This window comes from Sinocyclocheilus grahami, unplaced genomic scaffold (genome assembly GCF_001515645.1).
Source record: "Sinocyclocheilus grahami isolate Dianchi unplaced genomic scaffold, SAMN03320097.WGS_v1.1 scaffold96.1, whole genome shotgun sequence".
NCBI lineage: Eukaryota > Metazoa > Chordata > Actinopteri > Cypriniformes > Cyprinidae > Sinocyclocheilus > Sinocyclocheilus grahami.
This window is the reverse complement of record NW_015505275.1, coordinates 1,344,315-1,356,439: the sequence shown is the minus strand read 5'-3', so window position 1 is coordinate 1,356,439 and position 12,125 is coordinate 1,344,315. Positions and strand designations below refer to the sequence as shown.

General features: G+C 37.6%; 1 protein-coding gene across 1 annotated transcript in view; it reads right to left on the bottom strand.

The window, feature by feature from the left end:
* Positions 1–787: 787 nt before the first annotated feature.
* LOC107587770 (F-box/LRR-repeat protein 4-like) overlaps positions 788–12,125 on the bottom strand; it is an 18,248-nt gene continuing 6,910 nt past the window's right edge. The window contains exons 3-8 of the mRNA XM_016275675.1: positions 9,315–9,651; positions 8,443–8,687; positions 8,136–8,349; positions 4,659–4,730; positions 2,668–2,980; positions 788–1,995 (exon numbers count right to left, since the gene is read on the bottom strand). Of these exons, the coding sequence (XP_016131161.1) occupies positions 1,832–1,995; positions 2,668–2,980; positions 4,659–4,730; positions 8,136–8,349; positions 8,443–8,687; positions 9,315–9,651 (1,345 nt within the window). The 3' untranslated portion in view covers positions 788–1,831. The remainder of the gene's footprint in view (positions 1,996–2,667; positions 2,981–4,658; positions 4,731–8,135; positions 8,350–8,442; positions 8,688–9,314; positions 9,652–12,125) is intronic.

Below are 12,125 nucleotides of genomic sequence, written 5' to 3'. Positions count from 1 at the left end.
ATGTAATGACAGTTTTCTGCGTGTACTGACTAGCAATAGTTGTATAGAAATCAAGAAATCGTTTCATCTAATTAACTGCATCCCTCCAGGTCCTCAGGGCACATTAGAGCTCCTCAGTCCATCATTAAAGTAGACATAAACAATTCATTACATCACTGTTAGTCCGATGAGACTGTCACTGCCAGATGCAATATTAATAAGCCCTTAAACTCAGAGGGATTAAGACTAGGGAAGTTTTTGACTTTCAGTTTGACCAAATTATTGAATCTCACTGGTGGAGATAATATAGATCAACTACATGCCAAACATAATCTGTGTGATTTAGCACTAGTAATAATATAAATTCTATTATAATCTTACAATCACAAAAAAAGACAAAACCACAAAATATTAAGCCTCACTTTATTGAACCAAGACCTCGACTGTCACTCTCAGATCTGACGTGATGCTAAAATCCTCCTGCTTCCAAACAGCACAAATTTAATACAATATCCAAAATGACAAGAAATTCACTGTAGCTACTGTACAATTGAACATAAATACAATCTATTTAGCGTTAGGTTGCTTCGAATTAACTGTAGAGTTTGTTTACAGGGTGTGATTATTATACTGCTAGTAAAGCACAGGCAAGTCAAATTGAAAACCTTTTTTTTTTTTAAACAAAAAACAAAATTGCATTTAAAAAAACTTTTACCAAAAGCACTAAACAATTTATCCTTGATTTTACTTTAATTGTACACATTTAAAGAAAATACAGTACATTGCCATCTGTTACAATATCCAAAATGACAAGAAATTCACTGTAGCTACTGTACAATTGAACATAAATACAATCTATTTAGCGTTAGGTTGCTTCGAATTAACTGTAGAGTTTGTTTACAGGGTGTGATTATTATACTGCTAGTAAAGCACAGGCAAGTCAAATTGAAAACCTTTTTTTTTTTTTTAACAAAAAACAAAATTGCATTTAAAAAAACTTTTACCAAAAGCACTAAACAATTTATCCTTGATTTTACTTTAATTGTACACATTTAAAGAAAATACAGTACATTGCCATCTGTTTTTTTTTTTCAAAATGAAAGTGTATTAAGAAAAAAGCAAAACCCCTTTGGTTTAGGGTGATTTTGGCAAATCACAATTTAGCATACCACAATATAGACGACCAGCAAACAAACAAAGCACTTCTCTCTTTAAAACTAAGGCACAAGGATATGTCATCTACCGGTTAGCATGCGCATGTGTAAAAGGAAACGTCAAGTTTTGCAATAGAGGAAAAAAGCTTATATTTTGGTATTTGCCCTATTGTGTATATACATGTGCATAACAGGATTGACAGGAGATATGGGCAAAGTTTCACACAAACAAGGTATTGCCACAAAAGATTTCTGTGCCCACAATTCAAGTCAATGTGGCCCTGAATTTATAATCAATCAATAAATAATCATAGTACACTATTTCACAATATTTAACATTGATTTGACAACATTTAACAAAGCAAATAAAACATTGGCACTGAAACACTTGAATAAGTACGTTTAAAACAAAACCATTTGGCTGAAGTACAGCAAACAACAAACGTCTCTCTCTGAAGACAAAAATAAAACCCTGAGATTAAGATCAAAAACTGAGGTCTGATGAAATGTGTGAGATTCAATACATAGTGAGACCATTCAAGCTGAGAGCGAATGAAACATCTATAACATCTTCAAACCGGCAGTTCACAGCTCCGTGCAGTTCAAGGCAGCAAGTTCACAGCACCATGCGCCACCCTTCTCCCCGGGGTCTTTAAGACCGTCCCGTAAAGCTGCTCCTGCTCAGGACCCAGCGAGTTTTACTGAGTGAAACTCTTCTTGATGGACACATTCGGGAAAAGGCCACTGAGCTCCTGGACCAAGCGAGAGTCGACCTGTGAGCAGAAGGACACGTCCAACAGCTTTAGCTGAGGACAACACTGCAGTAACTTCCTCAGAGAGGCAGAGCTCACCATCCGTGTGCCTGAAAAACAACAACGAAAAGAGTTACAGGGATAGTTCACCTAAAAACAAACATTCTGTCATCATTTATTAGTTTTTTTTTTTAAAGAAAGTATTACTTTTTTCTGCAAGGATACATTAAATTGATTAAAAGTGACAGTTTAATGTTACAAATATTTTGATTTCAGACAAATGCTGTTATTTTGAACTTTCCATTCATAAAAGAATCCAGAAAAATCACAATGCCACAAAAACTGTTTTCAACATTTATACAAATAAGAAATGTTTCTTGAGCACCAAATCAGCATATTAGAATGATTTCTGAAGGACCATGTGACACTGAAGACTGGAGTAATGGCTGATTAAAATTCAGCTGTCATCACAGGAATAAATGACATTTTTAAATATATTAAAACAGAAAACATTCATTTCAAATTGTAATATTATTTCACAATTTCCCTCTTTTTACTGTATATTTGATCAAATAAATTCAGCCTTGGTGAGCATAAGAGAATTAAAAAAAATAAAAATAAAATCAACCCCAAACTTTAAAATGATCATGTATATTCAAGAATTGTTTTGTTTTTCATTCTGATTTCATTCTGCAGGAAAAAACAAATCTTTCACAGAAGAAAGAGATGCTGGTTTGAATCCTTAAATCTTAGCGCATTTGAAATAAAAACACTCATCTCACCCAGTATATCAAGGTGCTCCAGAGCGCTGCAGTTAGCGGCCAGCTCCTCCAGGTCAGAGTCACACACGGTGCGGTTGGCGGTGAGGAAGAGCTTGCGTAGGCGGGGCAAACTGCGGGCCAAGTGCTGGAAGCAGCCGGAGCTGCTCTGAAGCGTGGAGCACCAACCCAGGTCCAGCTCTTCCAGGAGCCTGCAGCCCAAAACCAGCTCTGCCAGACCGTGCTCGCTTAGGTTCCTGCAGCGCCACAGGTCGAGGGAGCGTAGAGAACGGCAGCGTGCGCTCAACATGCTCGCCACTACATCATAGTCCTCAATCTGTGATGAAATCACCATGTAGCTACAGTGAAGCACTTATTGATAACTGTCTCGAAGCTATTCTATGAGCAGCCAATGTTCCTGTAGCTGAAAAGGAACATAACGATTTGCAAACCTCATCTCAAATACAAAAAGTAGGGCAAATTCTAATTAATTAGGCCACTTTGGAATGGAAAAAAAATAAAATAATTGAAATTGAAAAAGATTTCTTCGATTTTTAAAAAAAGAAAAATGAGAAATTTTACTGAAAGGTTCTTTAGGGAACTTAAAATGGTTCTTCAAGGGCATGTTGCGAAAACCCTCTTTAGGAACCTTTATTTTTCAGAGTGTATAACATCATAAAATTGCATTCTGATGCAACTAATCTTGTGTATCAGGGGTTATGGGCAATAATATCCCAATAAACATGCATGGATGCCCACTTTAAAATTAAAATAGTATACCATTCGAGTCCCTTTTAATACACTATTTTCAATATATTATTATTATTATTATTATTATTCTTTTGAGACACTAAACCTAATCTTAAATACGGTACATGCAAGTATTTATAGAATGCGACAATAGCATTTTAGTGCCATATTAAAATATTAAAACAAATAAAAAAATTTATTTTAAAATTTAAAAGATTTAAAAAACAATGACTTTATCCTCCATAAACTCCTAATTTGCTGCTAATGAATAGTTAGTAAGGTAGTTGTTAAGTTTAGGTCTTGGGTAGTATTAGGTAGGGCTGTGCAATTAATCGCATGCGATTGTCATGCGCATCTCATCAGTAAAGCCGGTTCCGTGATTAGTAGTAAATCTCTATCACCTGCTTTCAGATGAAGTGGCATTTACTACACAGAGCCACTCATAATCTCAATCGCAGATGAATCGCATTCGATTATGAACGCGATATTGCCTAGCTTGTCAGTGAACTACAGCTCTGTTTATTAAATGCCGCTCCATCTGCAGGTGAAGCAGGTGATGGAGATTTACTACTAATCACAGAACCGGCTTTACTGACGAGATGCGCATGACAATCGCATGCGATTAATTGCACAGCCCTAGTATTAGGGATATAGAATATGGTCATACAGAATAGGTGCTTTATACGTACTAATAAACAGCCAATATAATAATAGTAGGCATGCTAATAAACAACTATAGTTAATAGTGAGAACTGGTCCCTATACTAAAGTGTTACCAATAATATTTAGAAAATTCAGTCCAATAGCAAGATTAAAGTCAAAGTAAAAGTCATTAAATTCTGAGAATAAATTCATAATATACACCTTATTTTTTTAAAGAGGATGTAAGCTATTTTTCTGCAAGACTTTAACCGTTACAGGTAAAAATCTACAATAACACAAAATGGACTAAATATGATGTGTTGATGAATATGATAATACCGGTACCATTTCACAATATAAAGCAGCTAAACAGACTGGTTTTGTACAGCGAAGATTACCAGAAATGACTAACTCTGGAAGCCTTGCACATTTAACTAACTTAAACATGGTCGCACCCACGCTTTCATTACAAAAAATAGACTTTATTCTCATAATGCTAAAACATTACTTTCTAAAGCCTTTTTTATGCTGACCATTGTTTGTAATAAATACCATTATAATCTGTGAACTGGGATTAAGGCACAAACCAACTACATATCAGTTCAACTGACCAGTGGACTCACCATGACACAGCTTCCCAGGTTCAGGTGCTTGAGCTCTGGGCAGAATGTGAGGATGCTCAATATGGCTGATTGCTGCATGGAAAAATAAATAAAATGGAGAAAACAGTGATGATTAACACATAACACTAATGAGAGAATAACATAACATTCTATTCAGATGCCAGTGGAGTCAAAATGAGACGAACGAACGTACATTTGATATCACAAATCAAAGATGACAACATATTTAACTCCGCTATTCAATATTCTTCTAAATAGATGTGTCAAAATAAAACTATTATATGACCTCACAGTCTGGCACACATGGCTGACACTCACATCGGAGATAGAGTGATATGATGTTTCACAGAAAAAAATGGGTTTGTTTTGATTTTAAAAGCTGAAGTGTCATGAGAGCACCACTAAGAAAATACAGCCATTGTTTTCATTATTGTGTTGGTTTTTTAAAAATATAGTCACATGAAATTAAACTCAACCACCTGAAGTTTGATAGTTCTCTTTGAGTTCGTTTCGTGTATATTTCCATAGTTATTTACACCATTAGGTTCCCTAGAAGACATTTCATTTACAGTGATGATGACAGAAAGGTGGGTTTGCTACAGACACAGTCTGCTGTGTATGTTTACGTGCAGTCGCCATCACTACAGAAACATTATATCTGTTGGAAGAGACACCAATACAACTACAAATGCTGATTCACAGTCAACCACACACAGAGGGACGGGACGACTCTAGATAAGTGGCACACTTGGGCCTGTACCAGCATGTAGAACTGATTTAAAGGTGGTAATGCCAGTATGCCAGACTTACACGGCCCGATGTTATACAATTAGAAGGACAGGTAACTATAACAGTTTAAAATAGGCTGGCATAAGCATGTTTTCTTCTTCAACTCCCAAGACAACGTGCTTTTTTAATGATGTAGTATAAACAATAAACAAAAGTGATGCACGATAAAGCACACAACTTTTGGGGCAACACAAAATTTCATGGATCAGTAATTAGCAATTTCAGCTTTGATGTTAAAAAACCTTCATTATCCCCATCCAAATCTTTTGTTTTAATCATGGATACAGTCATAAAGATGTGATGCAGGAAATACAGTGAACATCACACAATCCAGATATTACACAAGTAATGAAGTATAAAAACCACAATGCTCATCTAATCTGTATGGAACTGAGAAGGGTTTCCGTTTTCTTGTGTGTTGTACTGCTGCAGGAAAATAAACGGTTGTGATTGGCTGTTCCTCACAATGGCTCGTTGTGAAAGCAAAACTACTTTGTTTGGTCTTCCAAAAGAGGACACAATGAGAAATCAGTGGTTAAGTTGTATTTACAACACTGTTCCAGAACAGTTCAACCCAAATATTCAGATGTGTGCAGCGCATTTTACAGAGGGCTGCTTCCTGAACCTGGGAGAGTAGCCTACCATGCTGTGCACAAAGGCTGTTTCTATAAAGTGGGGCAATTCCAACTTTGCAAGGACAGTCTAGCGCTTCTGACTGACAGCCTGTAAGTACGTTTTCATATTAAAGAATTTGCCACTGACGATTCAAACGTGAGTTTTGAGCAGTGTAGAGTAGCGCTTGTTGTTTGTCGTTTCTCCGATCACAAATGCAGACATGGTTTTATGTTTACGCTGCGCGATACGTAGATGTAAGCTATTTTTCTGCAAGACTTTAACCGTTACAGGTAAAAATCTACAATAACACAAAATGGACTAAATATGATGTGTTGATGAATATGATAATACCGGTACCATTTCACAATATAAAGCAGCTAAACAGACTGGTTTTGTACAGCGAAGATTACCAGAAATGACTAACTCTGGAAGCCTTGCACATTTAACTAACTTAAACATGGTCGCACCCACGTTTAGAAAATTCAGTCCAATAGCAAGATTAAAGTCAAAGTAAAAGTCATTAAATTCTGAGAATAAATTCATAATATACACCTTATTTTTTTAAAGAGGATGTAAGCTATTTTTCTGCAAGACTTTAACCGTTACAGGTAAAAAATCTACAATAACACAAAATGGACTAAATATGATGTGTTGATGAATATGATAATACCGGTACCATTTCACAATATAAAGCAGCTAAACAGACTGGTTTTGTACAGCTAAGATTACCAGAAATGACTAACTCTGGAAGCCTTGCACATTTAACTAACTTAAACATGGTCGCACCCACTCTTTCATTACAAAAAATAGACTTTCTTGTGTGTTGTACTGCTGCAGGAAAATAAACGGTTGTGATTGGCTGTTCCTCACAATGGCTCGTTGTGAAAGCAAAACTACTTTGTTTGGTCTTCCAAAAGAGGACACAATGAGAAATCAGTGGTTAAGTTGTATTTACAACACTGTTCCAGAACAGTTCAACCCAAATATTCAGATGTGTGCAGCGCATTTTACAGAGGGCTGCTTCCTGAACCTGGGAGAGTAGCCTACCATGCTGTGCACAAAGGCTGTTTCTATAAAGTGGGGCAATTCCAACTTTGCAAGGACAGTCTAGCGCTTCTGACTGACAGCCTGTAAGTACGTTTTCATATTAAAGAATTTGCCACTGACGATTCAAACGTGAGTTTTGAGCAGTGTAGAGTAGCGCTTGTTGTTTGTCGTTTCTCCGATCACAAATGCAGACATGGTTTTATGTTTACGCTGCGCGATACGTAACGCAACGCGTAAAAAAAGACAGTACACGTCATTATAATCCATAATTATGTCCCCACTGGATGCAACGAATGCCTCGTTTGTAATGGGTTTTATTGGTTTTGTCTCGTCACTCCGGGACAATGCATCACAATATGTTAAGGGGCGTAACATTTCCGTCACCAGGTTGAGGTATTCAGCTAATCACAACGCACTAGATAGCTGGCCAATCAGAGCACACCTCACTTTTCAGAACGATGAGCTTTGTAAAAATCGACACGTTACAGAAAGGCGGGGCATAGAGGAGCAACAATAATGTACAGTATGTGGAAAATAATGTTTTTTGAACCTTAAACCGCATAAACACATTGATTGCATTACACCAAATGTTCTTTTTAGCAATGTCCTATGACACCTTTAAGTCTATTCCTCACAGCCTCATTTTCATATACGCTAAATTCAATATGCCATCAAACCTGGCTAAGGTCCACTGCTGAATTGAACTTGTTTCATAATTGATTAACTGAATAAGTGATTGATTACTAAACTGAAATAAATTAACACTGAACTGATTTGAGCTGATTTATATGCTGCTTTACAGCAGAATTTGAATTTGTCTCATATTTGAATGTTTGCATCATAGATTCTGCTATTTACTATGAAACTGCAAAAACTACTTTAAAATGTATTACTTGAAAATTAGCAAATTCAAATCAAATTAAATTACAAATTAAAAATACATAAAATTCATAGCATCATATAATTAAGTGCACCCCAGATGGTTTTACTCGAGAAAATCAGGCATTTTCTCAGTCTTGCTCTAACCTCAACTTTGGTGCGGTACAGCACGAGCCTGCGTAGATTAGTGAGTTTGGCGATGTGATTGAAGGCCTGAGGTTGCAGACGGTCACAGGAAGCCAAATTGAGCTCCTGGAGGCACGGACACGTCTGGGCGATCACTTCTAAACATGCTTCATTCAGGAAATGACAGCACGACAGCTCCAAACACACCAGACTCACCCCACAGGCCTTCATAAAGCTTGAGGAAAAAAGACAGAGATGGAGCAAATATTACCATCCATTTGGTAGATCAAATATTTTAAATATCTGGATCAGAGACTCTTGCCATTACCTGCAGAAACCAGCGGCCGTCACGGCTCCACGGTTGCCCGTCCAGGACATGTTTAGTCTCTGCAGGAGGGTGCAGCGGCTCAGCAGGTGGCTCAGAGAGGCGTCTGTGAGCCGGGCCCAGTACGGCTGCAGGCTGAGCTGAATGTACTGCAAGGGGTCACAGCAGTGTTTGTGAAAAAGCTTGCAGCTCTGAGCCAATCGGCACAGGTCCGGAACCGGCAGGTGACTCACGATCAGCTGGATAAGCTACAGTGACACAAACAAACAGTGACTTTCAGACCAAAACACAGCATGCTAAATATTCTTCTTGTGCATCAAAACAGTTTCTTGCAAAGACAGAGATACTAAGATTACTCTCAAGACGTTTTGTGGAGGAACTGATTATGTTTTTGCTACGTGCACTGTTTGAAAAGTGAACAATAGTATGAGTGTGATGCTGGATATCAGTTAGCAGATAATGGCCTGATTATGTTTCGTTTTTGCTGTAACGAGACTGTGAGGTTGGCAGTGGTTTGGACAGGAGATCTGAGCTGTGTGGAGGTAATAAGGGATTACGAATGCGAAAGGTATTTTTAAATTACAATAAAATGGTCTCTAATTATCTGAAAATGACCTATTGCAACCACACAAGTCAGGGCTTGATGAACTAGACCACATCTCAACTATTTCTTTTCAATATGTGTCTGGTACGTAGAAGATTTCAACACTCTGTGGTCCAACATGTGTTGTTATCAACAGTTCTTGAAAACAATCTCTGTTACTTGGCATACGTACTATTTATTAAACACACTGATGGCACAAACTACATGTTCCTAAACATTCCAAAACTGACAGGCATCATTAGTAATTACAGTGAGAGTTTCCAATGCTAACCTCATAAGGAAGCCTATCAAAGTAGCCGTTCCCCAGATTGTGCCTGTTTTCTCCACCCGACCTGCAGCAGAGGCCTCCTGCTTCACTGATCTCTTCTTCACTGTCACTCAGATCATTGATATCGATGACAGGGATCTTATAGAGGGCCAGAATGGGTCTTTCCCGAACGCCTCGCAGGATCACAGCATCCAGCTCTGTGTAGTATTCCAAAAGAGAGCTGTTCACTTCCAGACGCAGCAGGTTGGTGGCAAAATTTATCTGCTTGATGCTGGGGGAGAACTGGCGAGCTTGAGGGGTCAGAGCTTTGTTGGGCTTGCCGGCCCACAGAACCTCCCACCTGCAAAAAAATAACATGACAATACTCAAAACACTAACAATGGCATCCAACTCTGAAGAATCTGCGATATTGTTATTCAATTACGATTCTTTACGAAATATTGCAATACGTCTTGAAATTCGAAATTTGGTCATAGTTTGGTGCAGTTCATGATAACAATCAAATATGCTGAAAAAGTATGTAACTGGCCATGACTATGAATTTGGTTTAAACTGTTCAGTAAAATTATTTATTTAAAATAGAGTCAAGTTTATTAGGTAAATAAAAATTAACATTATTTTTGTAACACACACATTATATATATTATTTATATGTATGTTAGTGCTGTCAAATGATTAATCGCAATTCAATCGCATCCAAAAAAGTTTTTGTTTACATAATATGTGTGTAGTGTGTATATTTATTATGTATATATATATAAATACACACACATGCATGTATATACAGTGGGGCAAAAAAGTATTTAGTCAGCCACCAATTGTGCAAGTTCTCCCACTTAAAAAGATGAGAGATGCCTGTAATTTTCATCATAGGTATACCTCAACTATGAGAGACAAAATGAGAAAAAAAAATCCAGAAAATCACATTGTGGGATTTTTAAAGAATTAATTGGTAAATTCCTTGGTAAAATAAGTATTTGGTCGCATGGAATTGATCTTACTGATATAGATATCGTACCTCAAAGTGATGATGTTACTGACCATTTCCTTGTATCGTGCATGCTGCGTATTACTGATATTAACTATATGGCTCCGCGTTATCGTCCGGGCAGAACTATTGTTCCAGCCACCAAAGACAGATTCACAAATAACCTGCCTGATTTATCTCAACTGCTCTGTGTACCAATAAGTACACATGAACTAGACGAAATAACTAGCAACATGGGCACTATCTTCTCTAATACATTAGAAGCTGTTGCCCCCATCAAATTGAAAAAGGTTAGAGAAAAATGTACTGTACCATAGTACAACAGTAATACCCATTCTCTCAAGAAAAAAACTCGTATTCTTGAGCGCAAATGGAGAAAAACTAACTTGGAAGTTTTTAGAATTGCGTGGAAAAACAGTATGTCCAGCTATAGACAGGCTCTAAAAGCTGCCAGCGCCGAGCATATCCACAAACTCATAGAAAATAACCAAAACAATCCTAGGTTTTTATTTAGCACAGTGGCTAGATTAACAAATAACCAGACGCCACCCGATCTAAATATTCCCGCACAGTTTAATAGTAATGACTTGACATGCTGTTGACATGCTTTAATGTTCAAAAAACACATTATTTTTCAAATACTGTACATTATTGTAGGTCCTCTATGCCCCGCCACTCTCAAACGTTTAGTTTTCTACAAAGTCCTTCCTCTGATTGGCCAGATGACCCAGTGCATTGTGATTGGCCGAACACCGCAAGCACTCGTCGGGAAATGTAACGCCCCTTACCATAATCACGAGCTTCATCTTTCAAAATAAATGTAAAGACAGAGCCCGAAAGGGGAACAGAGTCGCGTGACAGACACAGTGATGAAGCTGGTATGTGTTTGCAGTACACAAGCCACGGTTAAGACAGCTGACTCCACTGTGATGTGTCTCGCTCTCTCTCTCTCTCTCCCCCCCTCTCTCTCTCTCTCTCTCTCTCTCGCACACACACACACACCGCTCTCTCTCTCTCACTCACTCGCGCACGCACGCACACACAAACACACACACACACACGATGCGCAAAACTCCGCATTTGAACAGTCAATAGCAAATACTTAAACTAATAACAAAACAGAAGCTGATTCAGAAGCGCCAGATTGTCATAGCAAAGTCAGAATTACCTCCTCTCCTAGGTTCACGAAACGGTCGTCCATAAAATGCATTGCTGTTCTGTTGTAAATGATCTTAAAGATTCCTAAATGCATCTACTTTCGGAAGGCCAAATAAAGTGCTTTTGCTTTCTCCTAGAAACACACAGCGTCTCCCTGACATGCTGCATCAACACTAACTGCGGTTACTGAAACCACGCATTCTTTCTTTGCATGCACATTTGGGCGGCATTATGCAAATATTTCCACATAGTGAGGTAGATATGTGGGGGCATGTTAGAACGAGCCGTTTTAGGGGGGCGTGGCAGAGTCTTAACTTTGATAAAGAATATCTCTTTGGTTTAGAGACTTTAGTCTTTGCAACTTCAGGGATCTTGGCTATGCACAATCAGCTTGTAACACTCCAAATAGAAAGGAAAACTGGAAATCGCATCATATGACCCCTTTAAATATATTTATATATTATATAATTTATATGAATATAAATATATACACGTAAATACAAGTAAATATTTTCAAAATATATGCTGTATGTGTGTGTCTTTATATATACACATAATAAATATACACACTACACACACATATATTATGTAAACAAAAACTTGTTTTTTGGATGTGATTAACCCTTGTGCGACCTTTTGGACATTTTTGTCCTTTTCAGTTTTGTTTT